Source organism: Dipodomys spectabilis, unplaced genomic scaffold (assembly GCF_019054845.1).
Source record: "Dipodomys spectabilis isolate Male_0828 unplaced genomic scaffold, ASM1905484v1 ptg000054l, whole genome shotgun sequence".
NCBI lineage: Eukaryota > Metazoa > Chordata > Mammalia > Rodentia > Heteromyidae > Dipodomys > Dipodomys spectabilis.
Window position 1 is genome coordinate 26,933,051 of NW_024870731.1, and position 20,245 is coordinate 26,953,295.

General features: G+C 40.2%; 1 protein-coding gene across 13 annotated transcripts in view; it reads right to left on the reverse strand.

Moving 5' to 3' along the window:
- Magi1 (membrane associated guanylate kinase, WW and PDZ domain containing 1) overlaps positions 1 to 20,245 on the reverse strand; it is a 545,100-nt gene that overhangs the window by 212,997 nt on the left and 311,858 nt on the right. For all 13 annotated transcript variants that reach the window (XM_042679996.1, XM_042680003.1, XM_042680000.1 and 10 more), the window contains exon 2: positions 12,938 to 13,054. In XM_042679996.1, the coding sequence (XP_042535930.1) occupies positions 12,938 to 13,054 (117 nt within the window). The remainder of the gene's footprint in view (positions 1 to 12,937; positions 13,055 to 20,245) is intronic.

Below are 20,245 nucleotides of genomic sequence, written 5' to 3' on the forward strand. Positions count from 1 at the left end.
TGCATCCTGTATATACATTTTTCTAATTTGGGGAGGGGAAGGGCAATAACAAAATTTTAAAACAAGGATACAGGATGATCTGTTGTAACAATGAGATATATAAGACACTATGTAGAAAACATACTTTAAAACTTTGCGGGGGGTAGCCGGGCGCTGGTGGCTCACGCCTGTAATCCTAGCTACTCAGGAGGCTGAGATCTGAGGATCGCGGTTCAAAGCCAGCCCAGGCAGAAAAATCTGTGAGACTCCTATCTCCAATAACCACCAGAAAAACCGGAAGTGGCGCTGTAGCTCAAGTGGTAGAGTGCTCGCCTTGAGCTGAAGAGCTGAGGGACAGAGCCCAGGCCCAGAGTTCAAGCCCCACGGCCGACCAAAAAAAAAAAAAAACTTTGCGGGGGGAGTTGGAGAGGTGGGAAGGGAAGAGATGGTAGGGGAAAAATAAAGGAGGAGGTAACAATGCTTAATAGGATATGTACTCATTACCTACTCATGTAACTGTAACCCCTCAGTACACTATTTTTACAATAAAAAACATAAAATAAAAAAATAAGAAGTTACAGAATTCCCTCTGTAGGGAATCCCCGACTGACAACAATTTGGCCAAGTACCCAATCCTGACAGAATGGACAAGATAGAATGATTACCTTTCAACTGGTGGTTGCCTTTGGGAAAACTAAAGCTGAATAGTAAACACAACACTTAATGAATGTGTATTAAGCACAAACTTCTATCTCCTAAGAAAATAACCAGGAAGAGTTCTCAGTCAGCCAGGATCACATAGGTAAGAATTCCACCCATTAGAACACAGGGAGAATTCCAGTTTACCTGGTGGTTTCACAGCGTCTCCCTTTCAAGCCACATCATACAACTAAAAACATTTCATTAACAACACAAGAACTTGTTTTTAAAATTCTACTTATGTGGGTCCCTCTCCTCAAATCACTAATGAAGACTGAAAATGTGTTAAATCACATAAAGACGAAAACAAGAAACATATATCCAGCACATATCTGCTTAACAAAAACAAAGCACGTAGAAATCACAGCTCCAGTAATCCTGTAAGGTCTATTGGTAATAATCTTATCCTGTAGGATGGGATGGAGAGATATGGCAAGTTCACTTCTATACAACAACTCTGACTGGAAATCCAAAGGAATATTCTTCCACAGGTTATCAGCGTGGTGACCTTAGAAAAGATTTCATTTCTAGCATTCCAGCCAGATTTGGGGGCAGGACCATGGTCATTTGCCCCAGATTTATGAAGGGCCACAAATTTAGACTTTTGATGTTGTCTTCAAACAAAGTTAAATATACAATATAAAGATAAATTAAAAGGAATGAAAGATATTTAAACTTGAGGGTCATTATCAGATTATACTATTGTTTGTGAATTTTGAATTAATGTCTTATGCATAGCATAATTAATATCACAATTGTGCTATATCGCCATGCATCTTTAAGAACATTAGTGAAATGCAAACATTAAAATCACATCCTAACTAATGTTTGTTGTAGCAGTTTTTGTTTTATTTTGTTCTGAAAAGATTCTGGATAGTTAAAAACAGAAATGGTGTCTCAATACTTAAGAGGTTCCTGAGGAGCAAGCCTTGTTTACCAAGAGTCTGCGGTAAAGAGATTCTTTTCTAAAGAAGAAGTAATAGGCCCAGTGTTGTTCAATGCTGGAGTTCCACGTCCATGGCCACCATGGGTGGTGGATACTTCCTGACTCTCCCTGGGAAAGGTTTCCACTTCTTTTCCACTCTAGTGTTTATTTCACTTCCTTGTCATGCTGGTTGACCAGAGTCAAGAATGTGCCTCATATTCCTCCTCAACTGTCACTTAATTCTGGGCTCATCTCAGCATGGGATTTGCCACATTTTTATTGTAACTGCCTCTTCTTGGCCTTCCCCACGGCACGTGAGCCCTTTGAGAGCAGGACATTTATTTAGTTAGCATATCTGAAAATGTGGAAGTTCCATAGTGTTAGCTGGGCGTAGGGTCGGTGGCTCACGCCTGTAATCCTAGCTACTCAGGAGACTGAGATCTGAGGATCACAGTTCAAAACCAGCATGGGCAAGAAAGTCCATAAGATTCTTATCTCCAATAAACCACTAAAAACTGGAAGTGGTGCTGTAGCTCAAGTGGTAGAGCGCTCACCTTGAGCTGAAGAGCTGAGGGACAGTGTTCAGGCCCAGAGTTCAAGCCCCACAACTGACAAAAAAGAAAAAAAAATTCTGAATTTTTGTAACTAGATTGGATTAGGCTTCAGATGATTAAGTGTCTAGCAGATAGTATTTGGACTGGGAGAAGGCACCATCTCACTTTATTTAGAAAGCATTGCTGAGACAGGTCTCTCCAGAATAAATGGCAATTGGATTCTACTCACTCACAGGTATGTGTCCAGCTAGGTGTCTGCTATTGGAAATGGGGCACTGCCCACTACCAAGGGTATCAATAAATCCCTACCATCACCCGAGTTGTGCACTGTGAGGGGTTTGATTCTTTTTTTTTTTTTCCTCTCCAATGCTGTGAATCAGACCCAAGGCCTCAACGTTAACTAACAAGCACTCTACCGCTTGAGTTATAGCTCAATGCTTTTGTTTCCAAGACAGGGTCTCTCTACCTCTGCTCAGGCTGGTCTTGAATTCTTGATCTTTGTGCCTCTGCCTCCTGAGTAGCTAGAGTAACTGTGCACCACCACATCCCATGGTAGCTTTCAAGGGATCTAATTCTAGAAAGTAATCAGAGAAAACAAAATACACTACCACCCAACAAGTAAAGAATATACTTAGTGACTCTTTTTCTTAGAAAAAATTCTTCATAATACAATATGAAGCACTCATTAAGAATGAAGTAGAACAACACTGTATAGCTCTACCACTTATAAGCCATAGCATTTTGTGTAAGTTACTTAACCTTTCTGTTCCCCAATTTTCTTGAAAGATTAGACTGAAATTTATGAACAACCAGCACTCAATATTAGTTACTATTTTGTTTAGTATATACTTATATTTATCTAGAATCCCATTAACAGATTCTTAGAACCTACTTAAGGTAAATTTTTTCTAACTTATTTGCTAACTATATTCATGTAGGAATATATGTAGCTACATATACATGCTCAAAGCAAAGCAAATGCGGTTATTAATGGGAGTTCTAGTATCTGATTTGACTGTGTACATTTCCATCTTAATTCACTGCTGTAGGCAAGTCAACCTTACCAACCTCAGTTTCTTCATATGGAAATGAAACACTGTAGTTAAAATACTAAGAGTAAACCTGGCATTCCGTGAATTACAATTTTTTGTTGCTTTGTTTTGTTTTGGTGCCTGTTCTGGAATTAGAACTCCAGGTTCTGGGTGCTGTCCCTAAGCTTTTCATTCAACACTGGCCCTCTACCACTTGAGTCACATTTCCACTTCTGCTTTATTGCTGGTTAATTAGAGATAAGAGCTTCATAGACTTTTTCTTCCCCAGGCTGGCTTCCAACCTCAATCCTCAGATTTTAGCCTCCTGAGTAGCTGGGATGATAGACATAAGCCAAAGGCACCTGGCTGCTTATTGCTTTTTAATTCTCTTCTTCTCTCTTCCTCTCCAGACATGTGACATGCTTTTAGCCAATTCTGGCCAGCTACTTCTAACTACTTTAGTGTGTTATTTCCTTAAAAATAAGGATGACTGGTTAATTTGGGGAGCAGACATAAGGGTGCTAGGGACTGAAACCAGAGCCCTGTTTATGCTAAGCATGCTCTACCACAGAGCTACAACCACAGCCCCTAGTAATTGTTTAATTTTAAATACAATTTTGTCATTGATTAGTTGACAAGTCTATTTCAGTGATGTTGTGGGTGAGTCAAACAAGTGACAATGTATAAAAAAGTGACAACGGTCAAGGCAACGATTTTGAACAGCTTATCTTATACCACAGCTAATGCAAGTCAACTGGAGCCCAAGCACCAACACGTTCTTACAGACCTCAGCATCAATGCATATGATGCAAAGAGAAGTCAGAAAATGTATTTGTACTTAATTTGACTGAACATATTTTCATAAAAGGAGAATTCTTCACACTTATACTACACTGTATTCTCTAGATTTAAATCATTCTTAGGAAACTGAAACATGGTAATATCTTCTTTTAACATAAATAATAGATGGTAAAGATAACTATGAAAAGATAACTATGCGTATACCTTCATAAACTGCTGTTAAAATAGCACTATAATTGCAACAAATCTTGAAGACAAATGTCAGCTAAAATTAAAAAGCAGTTAAATAAATTAACATGACTGCCACATAGATATATTAGAATCCTACACCCAGCAAAGGACTAATCCATATGCTATTCAGTATATTAATTTTTAGAATGGTCTTTAAGATGACGTCAGAGAAGAGAAATAATAAACCAAGAGCTTGAATCTGGAGATAGTTAGAACCAGATTTGAACTTGAGTCATGTCATTATAAAACTTGGACAGGTCCCTTACCTAAGCTCTCTCCACAGTTCAACTGTATCCTTATAACACATAAAACAGAATAGTAACCCTGTGCCTCTTGGAGTTAGAAGACAGTTAAAAGAGACAAACTCATAAATCACTAGTCTAGTGTCTAGTCTAACATGTTTTCATAAGAAGATTTTAAATCACCATCAACTCTAAGTAGACTAAATTCCCAGAGTTTAGCCATTTCTGTACTCGAGAACCACGAAATAAAAAACCAAACCTTGCTTATGTGAATCTATTAACAAATACATATAAATTGAGATAAGTGTTAGGAGCTTTTATGTTTGGAAATTTTTTTCCCCCATCTTTCCTCTCCTGTGACTCTATCCACTCAGCAAGTATACAATGACAATTAGGGTTAACAACATATAATAAGAAATACAAAGAAAAAGAACATTGGGAATTAGCTGATGCTGAGACTATGCAGAGAATGTGCTGTTTTAAGCATGCTGTTTATTGCCTAAATCATCCAATTATTAATTTCACTATATTCTTGCCTAGCATCTAGTGTTGAGTCATTATTCAACAAATGTTAGAAAGCCATTGGTAAAACACTTAGCTATTGGAAAAAAATAAAGGTAAGGAAAAGGTAAGGAAAAACTTCTTATGAATAAGGCAGCTAGGGTTTGAGTGTATCCCCCTCAAAATCTGTGTTTTGGAAACTTACCCAAGCAATAGGTTGGAAGTCTGAGCTCCCAACACTATTAGGTCATAGGGCTTGGGACTGGATTAATGGCTTTATGGAGGAATGGGTTCTTCATCCCAAGAAAAGTCTTATTATGGAAGAGTGCTCACCCAGCAATGAAGGCCTCATCAGGCAGAACTTTGACCCTGTACTTGCCAGCTTCCAAGACCATGAGAAATGAATTTATTTTCTTTATAAATTACCTCATCGGTAGTGTTCCTAGGATAGCAACACAAAACTAAAACTAAAGGCCTAAGGGAAACTTGAGAAGACTAAGAATGCTGGCTTTGAATATCCTGTCAGAAAAAGGATAGGCAAGGAGCAGGTAAGCTAAGAAAAGAATCTGTGAGATGTAAGGCTTGTTGTTGGGTATTTATTATATACTTCTCCTGAGCATAAATCATGACAATGAAAAAGCAGAGGCCTGAAAACTTGACACCTGAGCATACCAACAAAACATTTCAGTGGGAGAGGTTGCTATTGTCTCCGGTACTCAAGACTGAAATGTCTACGTCAACCAAGTAACAAACAAAGGTGGTGAGTGAGTATGTCAATGAATGCTGATTAGACCTCTGTTCTGTGTGTGTGTGTGTGTGTGCGTGTGTGCATGCGTGTGCACACACGAGAAGGGGGGGCACAAATACTGGGGCTTGAACTCAAAGACTAGATGTTGCCCTTTAGCTTTTTCTCTCTGGGCTGGTACTCTACCACTTCTGAATTTTTGGTGGTTAAATAGACATGAGTCTCCTGGAACTTCCTGTGTGGGCTGGCTTTGAACTGCAATCCTCAGGCCTCAGCCTACTTAGTAGCTGGGATTTAAGGTCTGAGGCACCAGCACTAGGCTCCTGAAAGAACTCTAGGCTGTAGCCTGAGGGTGATGTGATTTTCTGTTACTAAGGGCATTTTACTAAAAGAAGCCATCTGCTAGGACAAAATGGCCATAAAATGTAATCATTTAAGATATGACTTGGGGACCTAGCAGGTGGAGTTAGAAAGATAACTTCCTAAGTGCATGATCTGAGGCCTCACTAGACTTTAGTTCCTTCACTGGAATATCAGACTAATCACATACTTCCAAACACTGTTAAGAGGACTAAAGGAAATAATATAAGTGGAATGACTACCAGATTTCCTGACACACTGGGAACACCCACCAAACATTCCTTGTGACTCTTTTTATTACTAACATTTTAAATTATAAAGCACTGGCCCTCGGTGCTGCTCAATCTTTGAGATCTCTTCTCCCTCCTGTGCAACGCCAGTAACCCCTGCCATTTACATCATCTGCTCTGTCTGCTCACACAGAGCTAACAAAATGATACCTAGAGGATGCTCAGACTCCATTGGTACAGTGATAGATGACAGCTACCTATCTCGGGTAGAATTTCAAATATCAGAGTAGACCTTGAAGCTTAACTTAAAATCAAGTCTAGATCATCTCAAAGGGGAAAGACATAAAATACATCTGATGAGCAAAAGCAATGAGAAGGAAAGACAGACAGTAGAGCATCAAAAGAACTACTGATTGGAATCAGAAATCCCTCATAACCAATGGCATGCAACTCTCAAAAGCAATATGTCACTTTCATTACTGACAAAAAGGCACACAGTGGATCTTTGTTAATGACAGGCATTGTACCAGATCACACCAAAAGGAAACAACAAACCAATTCATCCTAGGGAAGATCTTCACACCAGAGCTCACAGCAAGGTCCCATGGTGAGTTTGTGCTTCTCTGGGGCAGACAGAGTCCCAACAAGAAAGAATTATCCCTGTTAGAAATAGCGATGAATGGCCCTTCATCTAGCTCACTGATGTGAAAATCCTCTACTTGCAAGAAGTAAATACGGATTCCATGATGCTGGCTTCAGTGAACAAATGACGAAGAACCTTACAATGTCCCTCACCACCTTCCGATATCCTGTATCATGTGGACGAAACTTCCCAGACTTTAAATCACATCTAAACAAAATGTATTTTCTTTCTAATCCCATAATTTTTTAAGTTGGCACGGAACTCCTTGCCTGCACTATTATGTGCGTCTTCACACTGTAGAACCATTATTATTGTGATGGGTCAAACTTCCTTTGGTTAGAGAACAACCACCATAACAATACTATGAAAGTTTCCAGGGCCCTTCATCTGGTCAGTCCTATGGGTGTTTGAGGAAATATCTAGCTTATGAATTACAGCCAGAACTGTTCCACTACTGTCAAAACCAACATTAACACAGAAAGTGCATTCCAGGAGATGACTACTTTCCATCATCAGGATCTTTATTCTGGTGTCTTGCTGATAAAAATGTCGAGTTTAGCTCTAACTGTTAAAGACCTCAGTAGAACAAGCTGACTTCAGACAAGCAGCACTGGAAACAGCTAGCTCAAGAGAAAATGGGCTCAAATAGCCCCACAGGTAATGTATGGCCCCATTCACAATAATAAACCATGGCAAATGTTAGCAGAGGCTACGCTGACAGTTTGAATACAGTGCCTCCATCAATAAAGACCAGGATCACCTACGTTTGCCACATCAAATTTAAATGGTCTTATAGATCAAACACATTTAATACATCCATAAACTCCTCTAAGTCAGTGATCAATACCTCTCAGTCCGGTTACAATGGCTTCAGTATCAAGGAGAGCCTTGATTGAGTATTAAGCCAAGAAACAACCGGGCCTTATCTCTTCCTCTTTTGGATGACCTTTGTCTGAAGAGCAACATGAACCCCCTATTACAGCAGAGCCCCAAAGCGGAAGGGAAGGAGGGACAGTGCTCAGCATTCCAGACAGCCAGCTTTGCAGAATGAGCTGGATCTTGCTCTGACAGCAGCAGTAGAGCAAATGACAAGCCCTGTCAGGTAACCCATTTTTCTCCCTGGGGGAGGGACGCCATTCCAAAGCAACGATCTCTGATGTTGTCACATCCACCAGGGCAGGAAATCATAAAGCAGGAAGGCTATCATCACAGGAGATGTGGTGATACTGAGACCATAATTATGATGATCTGTGAGTGGGTACTCAGGCTCTGGGCTCACAGAAACCTTGAGGTATCTCCTCTGAGCTTGGATTACCCAGCAAGTAATCCAGAAGTCCCATTGATAATCTGTGAGTGGGGCTCAAACCTTTTAGTTGTTCTTTTATTCTGAAAGTCTATGCAAAAGCAACTCCGGTTGCTCTCAAAAGCTACATAACCGCTAAGTGCTGATGGCTGAAGCCTGTAATATTAAACAGGAGGATGAACTCAGAGAATCGCAGTTCAAAGCCAGTCTGAACATGAATATCCATGAGACTCTTTTTTCCTTTCATTGTTTTAGGTTCAGGACCAGGATTTGAACATGATGTCTTTTACTCAATGCCACTCATCCAAACCCAAAGAGTCGATTATTTCTTTTCATTATTTCCTTCAATTTTTTTTTCATGAGACTCTTATCTCTAATTAAGCACCAAAAATCTAGAAGTGGAGCAGTGGCTCAAGTGATAGTGTGCCAGCCTAAGGGTCAGTATCTAGGTCCTGAGTTCAAGTACACACACACACACACGCGCTATGTAACTCATATAAAACAACAAAAAAAAATCAAGTATTTTTCCCATTACTTCATTTGTTCACTCATTCAACAAACATTTATCCTTAATGCACCAAGATAGGATCACACTAGTCACTGAGAGAGACAAAGCACCTGGCTCACCTAAAGTTCCTTCTAGTATGACACGTGCATTGCAGACACGGACACACTTGAAGGCTGCTGACTTTGGGAGTTGTGAGGAGGGCAGGGATTACTATATGGCAGAAGTGACATTCAGGCTAAACCTTAAAAGCCTGAGAAGCAGTCAAATAGAAAGTAGAAAAGCCAGGCACTCATGGCTCACACAGGAGGTGACTCAGGAGGCTGAGATCTGAGGATCGTGGTTCAAAGCCAGCTGGGACAGGAAAGTCTGTGAAACTCTTATCTCAAACTAACCACCAGAAAACCAGAAGTGGAGCTGTGGTTCAAGGCACTTGTCTTGAGCAAAAAAGCTCAGTGGCCAGACCCTGAGTTCAAAGCCCACAACCAAGCCCCCAAAAAGAAAGTAAGGAAATTAGAGGGAGCCAGATAGCCAGTCACAAAATGGCAGAGGAGAGCTGAAGCCAGAAAGACGTTCTAGGATTGAAGCACAGATGGGAACGTGAATAGCACTGGAGGTGAGAGAGATGAAAATATTAATCAGATGATTCTCAAGAATGATAGAAATGAGGATGTTCATAGGTATTTCACATCCATTTAATCAAAGGTGGTTTCCTCAGAAATAAAAAGAGAACCAACAGAAGAGGTAAATTTAGATGTCTAAGATAACTACACAATGGGTTTTTTTTTTAATGTGAGTAATCATTATTAAAATTGTATTACATTACAAATGTAATTGTTTGTTTATGTTTTTTTGAGACATGGTCTTGCTATTATATAGACTCATGATAAAGAGCAGGCTGGTCTCAACTTTGAGTACCTCCTTCCTCTGCCTCTCAAGTATGGGAATTATAAATGTGCACCACCACATTTGGTTATACATACTTATTATTAAGTAAGGAACCTTATGTCACTCCCCAAAACATTATACTCCATCATTTGTAGCTAAAACCATAAATTTAGCAGTCAGAAATATTTTTCTTCTTTTGCTTCCTATATGACTCTGAGGTATTATTAATTACAGCCAATATTGGGAGGTAGAGATTTAAGCAGGACCCTGCTATGCTGCTGTAGGGACAGTACTGACCTCTCTGAACCTCTGTTTCCTCTAATGATACCCACCTCACAGGGCTATTGTGTGTACACAGAGAAGCAGTGTTCCAGCTAGTACTATTGTTTCTATTTTCTTGAGGAGTCCATGGGCTTCTGAAGGGGTTATATAGCCTGCATAAGCCACAGGGGCCTCAGACTTCACACTCCGATAGTGATCCATTCCATGCCTGCCTTCCTTTTCTGCCCCTCCTTTTATTTTTTCATCAGTAAATATAATTAAATTTCTACTAAAATGACTTTTTGCACACTGTAGAAACAATAAAAGTTCTTGAATCAGTGGAAACTCAAAAGGAAGTAGAGAAGACTAATTCTAACAAAAATAGCACTGGATGAACTTATTAAATAGATGCCACCATAAAGCTGGTAAAGAATAAAAAATAACAACAGATAATGGGTAAGATGTGAGCAATGTGGCATTTAGAAGTGGTATAATCTGGAGCCTAATAGCTCCTTTATCTTCTCCTCTGTAAAAACAGAGTGGCTAGCACCTATATTGTCTCAGTCAAAGTATAAGGGTAAAACTCAACTCTAAATAGTGAGGTCCACCAAGATCACATTCTGACTGCAGTGAAACAATCTGTGAATAGAAAAGGAACTTTATTCTTTCTAACAACCCATAAGCTTCCTAAAAGTACAGGTAAAGCAGACTTACCTTCCATACTCCCTCCCCCTCCCCATCATCAGCAAGTAATGGTCATCTCTTTTCAAAGTCCTGAAAGGTCTGAGCGTCATTGGCAAAAGGTTGTCAAGTACTAAGTGCATGAACTTGGCTCCTTATGGTCCAGTTACAACATTGGGCTCAGACATGCATTAACACAATGCATGTAGTGAGCTTTGATTTGAGGTCATGTGACATCAGCATAAACACAAACATAACCAAAGAGATCCAGACCTACAATAGAGCCCCAGGTTACCCTGTTTGACCTGTGTTAACAGACATGCCAGTTCCAGAAACAGACCTCCTCTCAATTTCCATCTCACTTCATGAAGCAAATACATAATGGATTCTTACTTGTCTATTCTTTCAGTAAGGAAACCATTTCTGCTTTCCAAATTCCTGACTTAGTGGTTTCATAAAACAGAAAATATCAATACCAAGCATTGGCTACAAGCAAAGGCAAACATGATTTGCTCCACTGTTTTTAAAAGATGGAGGTCATTTTGGTAAACTTCAAATCAAGCCATCCAGCTCACAGTCAGGTCCAATAAATCAGTGTGAAAAAAAAATAAATGGGAAAGCTTGCCAAAATGTAACCATAGTAACACCACAGATGCGTCAAGAAATGGTGTGTTCATTTGCTTCATCCTCATTTCTTAAATTGGAATCTAAGCAAGGGGGGGAAAAATCACCCAGGGAACAATCATGAGTCTGCAATCATGGAGTTCTGCACAATTACATCCAACCTGTGGCACAGATGACAACCTCAGAAAGCAGCCATGGGAGGGACGTGGGAACAGACCAGATCTGCTACTTCGTTTCCCTGAGACTGTTGATTCATCTGTAAAATGGGTGTTAAAGATCCCCACCTTCAGAGGGACTGCATGAGTGAAATATGATAGGCAGGAAGTAAGGGCAGGGCAATGCCAGACTCTCAGAGCCCAAGACTGGTTCCCTATAGCCTCTTCCTCATCAAAATGGAATGGAAGCCCCGACTCCACTCATTATTGATCTAAATTATACAGAGCTATCATGCAGATATTCATGGAATTAGAGTTTTTGAAGTGAGGGCTATAGACCCAGGTCAGCATTAATCACACACTGTCAGCTGCAGCTCTGCCTCTCTGTGAAAAGAAGCCACACTAGGGCCTTGTCCCAAGTCCCCTTCAGTATCCCTCCTTTCCTCTCAGAGCCTTAGTTTAATAATGAGTACAGGGGAGGACAGAGGGCTATGCAGAACTAAGCCCCACATCGTACTCTAGGCTTACCCTCCAAGTCTTTGCAAGTCTATGCAATGCCTTAGATTAGTCCCATTTGTTATTTTACAGTCTTATTGGGCAATAGCACTCTAGTACATCACTTTAAAAAAGAACTTTTAAGGAAAACAATTTACAGAAAACAAATCACAGATAAGTAGAGTAGACTGAAGCATTAAAATATTTTTCGGGTGGATTTAAAAAGTGTGTTTCTAAACCAACCAAAAAAAAAAAAACTTTCAAATTTTGAGGGACAAAGTAACAGAGAAGAGGAAAACTGTAAGTACTAAAATCAGACTCAACCTTTCCTCTGTATTGTGAATAAAACTGAACCACCTCCATGTCTCTCCAGAGTCAAATCTTATAATTAGGAACAAGTGTGGTAGAGCGTAGGACTATTGTACTACCAACAAGCTGTCAACGCACCTATCCATCCTTAGACATAGACAGACACACAGCTGCCTGCCTGCCATCCCTTCACCAGAAACTTTGGTTTTGGAGATCTCTGGCTTTGTATCTTGCTTTACAGCTTGTGATTTATCTAATGAGTATTGGAGCGGGGGGATTAGTTTGTGGAAACCATTTCTTTAAATTATTTTGACCTGTGAATTTGTTAATTTAGTTAAAGGGAGGAGAAGCATGGTACGGAGGACACAGTGTCCTGTGCGAGAGCCGCTGGGGACACAGTGATTTCCATATAGGCCGTTCTGAGAACCTGCAGCCCAGCACCCGGGTTTGTGAACATCTCTGAACACTTACACCATGACAATGCTTTCCAACTCCTGGTGTCTATCTCATGTACCCCTCACAACACTCTGATGAAACTACTACTGCTACTTTCCCACTCATTTGAAAAGGCAATGTTACAAAGGAGAGATAATTTGCTCATCTTGCAATCTAGTAAGTACCAGAATTGAAGTGAAATTCAAGTGTACCGAGACACTATGCTGTTTGTCTCCTTGTACATGATGATTGCCTGCCTCATAACATCATGAAGTGTTCCAGAACCAGCTGCTGAGCTCTTTTACTCCCCTCCATGTAATGTAAAAGACTAACTACTTACAAGGCACAGCGTGGCGGTAAAGGTTATCCCTTATGGTCTGTTGGAGCTCATGATCTGGGGACCCCTTCTGGAAGCGCTGATTGAGGAAGTGGCGCAGGTCCTTGGTGAGCTTCCCTCCTGTGGGAAAGACATAACAGAGAACAGGTCAACAGGGCTTCCCCAAGGCGTAGTCTTGGGGAAAGAAAGCCACGTGCAACCATTCTGGTCCAACCCCTGTCACTAGGAGGATGGGCTTTGGTTTCCCTTTGGAGGGAAAAAACAAGCAAGAAAGGAATAAAATACATCAGCACCAAAGCAGTGCTGTAGGCCTTGGCTCACACAATATGGAGAACACTAAAATAACTTAATCTAGGCTACTGCTAGATTAATGTCTGGGTATTCCAGACATTACAGACACTATTAGTAAGAGAGAAAAGATGGAAATCTCATGGATGCCAGTCCAGCAGTAACTGTCAACTCACAGAACTGGTGAGAGCTTCCCTAAAAGGCAGAGAACATCCTATGTGCAGGCCATTTAATGCCCTGAAAACAGACACGTGCTCCTGGGGTACCCATAACCACCTGCCTGTACTGGTCATTTTGTATGGCCCACAAACGATGTAATAAATATGCAAATAGCACAGCATAAAACCATGTTCCCACCCCTACCTACAACTGTATTAGTAACATTTTGCTCAGATCTCCAGCAGTTTACTACAGACTTTTTCTAAAAGCAAATAAACTTGAGAGAGAGAGAGAGAGAGAGAGAGAGACTGACTTATAAGCAACCCGAAGAGACTAGTTCAGTAGAGCTCAGTCCTCCACTAAAGAATGATTCTGATATTCAAAGCTCTAACTTCTGAATGATTTTATTAGTGGAGGGAGGAAATATGTGGAAGAGTTTACTATGTCTGATTCCTCCCTCATTTTCCGAAGGTATAAGCCTGGCTCGGTGGATTCAAGTCTATAGTACTAGTTACTTGAAGGTGAAGATCAGAGGATTGCATGTGGCTTGAGGCCAGGCCAGGAATTAAGAGTTCAAGAGTCTCTATCCTAACCATGGCATCCCCCTTGGGCATGGCAGACATGGGCATGGTGCCACACACCTGTCATTCCCAGCAACATAGGGAAGTCCAAGAAGAATGACTGTAGCAAGACTCTACATCAAAGTGGGAAAGGGGGCTGGAAGCATGACTCAAAAAGTAGAGAGCCTCCTTAGCAAGCATGAGGCCCTGAGTTCAAGCCCCAGTGCTGTCCAAGAAAAAATAAACTGAAATGTATGAAAACTGCATGTATTAATTCTATTATGGGTCACCATACAATGTTTAGATTCATGTATACACTGTACAATGTTTAAGTCAGGTTAAATATGTTTATCTCCTCAACCATTTCTAATCTGGTTATGGGAACAACATTGAAAATCCTGTCTTCTAGCTTTTCAAGATGTACAGTACATTATTATCTCTAGTCAGCACATGAGTTTTCTTGCTCTTGGCTAACTACTTTCCACCCCCTTTCCAGCCTGCCACCCCAGCCTGTGATAACCACATTCTTTTCTCTAAACTACCATGAGATCTATTTTTATAGATTCCACATAGGAACAAGATCATATGGTGCTTGGGGTGTGTCCTTGTGTGTGTGTGTGTGTGTGTGTGCGTGCACATGCGCATGTGTGTATGTAAAAGACATTTAGAAAAGAGTGTTGAAAGGAATTTCAGTAGTAAGAGCATAGGTTGAGCACATATGATGCTCTCAAGAAAGGAGAAAGAGAACAAGGAGGGAAAGGAAAGAAGGAAGAACATGTATTAGAAGCAATTATGAGAAAACTTGGACAGCTATTCCCTTTAGGGAGAAAAACTTAGGCCCAGGAGGTAAAGATGACTGCAATCTCTACTTCATAGTTCATGTTGATCTATCCATCTCCTTGTTTTCCACTGCCTTTCAAGCACTAAGTACCTAGTGTTTTTTTAAATTATTTATTGTTGTAGCTTTAGCTCCAGTTGTCTAAGTAGGTCTATGGGTTTATTCTTTTGAAATCCTCAGTATTTAACAGAACAAAAGAAAAGCTTAAAGAATACTACCTTGTTACCAAAAAATGTGTCTTAGAAAAGAGATTTTCATTTTCAAAAACTATAATCACAAATTACAGTCTACAGGATCAATAGAAGGCTTATGGACCAACCCAGGTAGCATTCACTTCTAATGGAGAAAGAGGCTTCAATGATAGCAAAAGGGAACGAGACTAAGATTGTGCTTTTGTTTTTAGACAACATAAACCATTATGGAGTATTTTTATCCTTAGAGAAACAATGAAGCTCTCACCCTAATAGTAGGAACCACAAACCTCATGTCATTAGATGGTAACTCCCCCCTAGGTAAAAAGAGTAAATCAGGAAAGGGATGGTAAGGTCTAGCAAACATGAGGCCCTGAGTTCAAACTCTACTGATGTCAAAAATAATTTACATAATTGGGATTTTTTCAAAGGCAAGAAGACAGGGCATGGCTGAGTAGGTCACACCTGTAATCCCAGGTATGTGGAAAGAAGAGATGAGAGGGTTGAGTTTTGAAAGACCAGCCCAGGCAAAACTTACTAATACTCTGACTCAGAAAATATGCCGGTGAGCAATGCCTATAATCTCAGCAGAGGCAAAAGTAAAAGGATCAGTTTTAGAATCATTTGCGGTACTGTCAAAAGAAAGGGGGGGGGGGAGCCTGAGGGCACAAAAAGGAATCCTTTGAGGAACTGTTCAATATAGCCTTTCCTGTCTGTAGAGGTGTAATGTGGTTTGTCAGAACTTACAGAACAATATACATTCAACAAATGCATTGTTATATGTGCACTGTACTGCAAGAAAGTTGGTTTCAGAAGTTTAAAATACACATAAGGATTGAGTGGCTCCTAGGGTTAGGCATGGTTCTAGATCTTCAGTTCTCAATTTCCACAAAGGAGTGCACCTGAAGGAAGAGAACAAATCTGAGCAGCTGTACAGGCTTAGACATGAATCTTAGCTCTGTGTTTTTAAATCTGGTAAGCCTAGGCCCAAGGCTTCAAATGCACTTGCCTCATTTGTAAAAATAAATCATGACATAATAGAACTCTATCACATGACTGAGGTGAGGAGAAAGGAGAATGACACATGTAGAGCGTGGCTAGCCATGAGAAAGCACTTACAGACAGACGGAGACTGTAATTGTCCAAATGTCAAGTGGGCAAGTGTAGAGGTGGGGTCAAAGAACTAAAGTCAGTGCAAAAATGAACTGAGGTTATATTGTGAAAAGCGCACATAACCATAAAACCTACCCTGCTGACATAGAAAGAGCCAGAAACAAAACACAAGTTTAGGGAGATTTTTGGTGTTCCTAGAAATGAATAAAAGTCCACTTGTGTTAAAGTGGTATGGATTTATGTTACCTGCAGCTGAACTTCAGGAAACAATCTAACCAATCTGGTATCTAATAGTCACATTTATATATAATTATATGATTTTCTATATATAATTCTAGCTCAAGGTATAAGGCACTCCAGAATTTGAAAAGATGACAGTGTTTACCAGCAAAAATCCCATTGCCTACCAACTGCAGTCTTCTAGTTCTCTTAGAACACAACCATTATCTATCTATCTATCTATCTATCTATCTATCTATCTATCTATCTATCTATCTATCTATCTATCTATCTATCTAATTGTTTAATTTATGTCACTATTGTGCTTCTACTCATGGCTTTGTATTCTTCCTCAGTTTGCTTGCTTGCTCACAGCCTGTACTCTACCACTCAAACCAAGTCTCCATCCTAGCTTTTTGTTGGTTACTTGGAGATGAAATCTCATGGACTTTTCTGCCCAGGTTGACTTCCAACTGTGATTCTCCAGGTCTCTACCTCCTGAGGAGCTAGGAACACAGGCATGAATTACGGATGCTCAGCTAATGGCAACAGTTCCTAATATTAAAAGCTCACTGGCAGGTCCATCTGAGCCATCCATAGCAACCAATACAAACGTATTGCTAAAGTCCAAAGCAAAAATTCCAAGACGACTCAGGACACATTATCTCTTTTTCTACATATAACATAATATAGATTCATACATATTCACAGATTCTGTAGGGTACTTATCAAGATAAACCAGGGAGTTGCAGGCTGGACCCTTATAGCTTACACCAGAGTTTATTTCCCAACTAGCCAAGCTGTGAGGGTTTATGATTGTCCAACTCAACACCCCCCCCCCTCCCTTGATGTACACAAGGGAAGGGTTAACCATGCTACCAATTAACATTCACTCTGTGGCCCATGACATTTGGATGGATGCACAAAGCTTCAACCTTCTCATTCCATTAATAATACTGTATTTTGGGCATCCAATTTCAAATTAATTGCCAATTGTTCAGTGGACATGTCTATAAATCTTCTCTTAATTGCCAAGGGCAGTGAGCCAATGAGATAATAAATTGCAAGACAGACTTTGTCACATGCTCAAGTCCTTTGAAATTCAAGATTTGCTCTATAAATGACAAAATAAAGACCCTAGATTAGGAACACATGCAACCTTTTCCCAAGAAAAAGATACAGGGTTGCCAATGTGTGCACTGGTGGCTCAGCCTGTAATCCTAGCTACTTAGGAGGCTGAGTTCTGAGGTTCTCAGTTTGAAGCCAGCCTGAGCAGGGAAGTCCATGAGACTCTTATCTCCAATTAATCACAAAGTGGTACAGTGGCTCAAATAGTACAGTGTTAGCCTTTAGTGAAAGGAGCCCAGGGACAGCACCCAGGCCCAATGTTCAAGCCCCAGAATTGCAAAAGAAAAAAAAAAAAAGATCCAGGGATTGCTGTCATTAAAGTGGAGGAAATGGGACTTGAAACTCTATCAAGAATTGCCATAATAAGATATATTTCTCTATCTTCCCTATATTTAACTTTCCAACAATAAATACAACATTGTTTTAAAATTCATACTAGTTTACAGAATTTTTTTAATTTTTAGTTTTATTCATTTATTTTTAATTTCTATTTATTTATTTATTTGTCTGTCATGGGGCTTGAACTCTGCACCTGGGCACTATCCCTCAGCTCGTCAGCTTTATCACTTGAGCTACTTCCAGTTTTCTGGAGGTTTTTATTGGAGATAAAATTTTATTGGAGATAAGAACCTCAGGGACTTTCCTGCCTGGGCTGGCTTTGAACCGTGATCCTCAGATCTCAGCTACCTGAGAAGCTAGGATTACAGGTATGAGCCACTAACACCTGGCAAGTTTACAGAAATTTGACCATGTTTGAATGACAGTTTTTACTTTAAATGCTGCATAATATTTCATTTCTTTCTTTTTTGTTGAAATTTATTTTTCTTTCCTTGAAAATTAAGGTATTTCCAATGCAAACACTGCTACCATAACTATGGCTACAATGCCTTTTCAAACAAGGGTAAGCTAGGCACTGGCAACTCGCTCCTATAATTCTAAGTAGGAGGAGGTTGAGATCTGGAAGATTGTAGTTCAAAGCCAGCCTGGACAGAAAAGTGCATGAGACTCTATCATTTAATAAGGAAGAAGCAGAACTGGAGATATGGCTCTGGTGCAAGGTCAGCCAAGTGCAAGAAACCCACGTGAGTGTGAGGCCCTGATTTCGGGCCCCAGTTTGATCAAGAAACCAAGTTTTCAGAGAAGGACTGGGGGGGGTGGAGAGGGGGAGCACACTGTTGAGTTTTAGATTCCTCCTCTATGGTAAGTGGACAAGACACAGCTTCCCACCTGTGTCCCAGGTGTACTAGCACACGCACACCTAGAAGGCCAAAGAGCAGTATTCCATCACAGCCGAACCTTTAATACATTTAGAATCTTAAACACTGAGGAAGAGTTGTATAAAGATATATAACTTATTGCATGCCCAGGTGGCTCTGCTGTAACACACAGCTTCTTCTGGGAATCATCAACAGCTGTAGGAAAAGTCTACTATTAAGACAACTCAAACGGCTTTTTCTGCAGTGATCCATGACAGCAAAACACAGGGGTTAGGTCAGCATTTCAGGTTTACAGGGACAGGCTAGTAAAGCACGAAATTACTGACTGGAACCATATTAACTTGTTTAATAATCATTACAATTTACAATATCAAATCCATTAAGTTAATGTTGTCCAAAAGATGTTTGCTCTAATATATTTTTGCTAACATTTTTTCCCACTGTAATGGTTATAGAAGTCAGCTAACAGTGTCTCAAACCTGTAATCCCAGCTACTCAAAAGGCTAAGATCTGGGAGGATCAGAGTAGAAAGCCAGTCTAGGCAGGAAATCCATGAGACTATACCTCTAAAATAGCTGATAGGTGAAATGAACCCCAAGATAAGGACTCAAATGGTTTTTCTTTCTTGCTATTGTTTCTAACATATTTATAAGATGATTTTTTGTTGTTGCTTTGTATGTCTGTCCCCCACGGTATAATTCCTGTTTTCACTGTATTTGATGTTGGTATAATTTGGGGAGGGGAAGGGAAAAAACAAATTGTTTAAATAGGGATACAGATGGACCCATTGCAACAATGAGATGTACAAGTCGTTATGTCTAAAAACAAGCTTTACAAAATGAGTTTTACAACTTTGGTGGGCGGGGTAGGAAGGGAGGGAGGATGGAGGGGAAAATGGGAGGGCAGGGATGGAAAGGGGAAACAAAGAAGGAAGCAACAACGCTTGACAAGAAATGTACTCATTATGTTGCTCATGTCATTGTAACCCCTCTGTACGGTGTTTTCACAATAAAAAACTTATTAATTAAAAAAACGTAATGTAAAAAAAAAAAAATAAAAACAAAAGCAGTAAAATGCCAGGCTGAAAAAATGGCTCAAATGGTAGCGTGCCAGCAAGGGGGCCAGCCAAGCAAGTATGATGCCCAGAGTTCAAGCCCTGAACCAACAAATAATAGTAATAATTAAAGGTAATATGAGTTACTTGGGTGTTATCTTGTAATGGGGACAGAGTTTCAATCTGGGATAATGACCAAATTCTAGAAGCAAATGGTGAGGATAGTTGTTCAACAATATGAACATATTTTATGCCAAAGATCTGTGCACTTAAAAGATGATAGAGCGAGGCGCTGGTGGCTCATGTCTGTAATCCTAGCTACTCAGAAGGCTGAGATCTGAGGATCGCGGTTCAAAGCCAGCCCAGGCAGGAAAGCAAGAGACTCATCTCCAATAAACCACCAGAAAACAGGAAGTGGCACTATGGCTCAAGTGGTAGAGTGCTAGCTTTAAGCTGAAGAGCTGAGGGACAGTGCCCAGGCCCAGAGTTCAAGCCCCACCACCGACCCCCACCCCCAAAAAAAGATGGTAAAATGATCAATTTT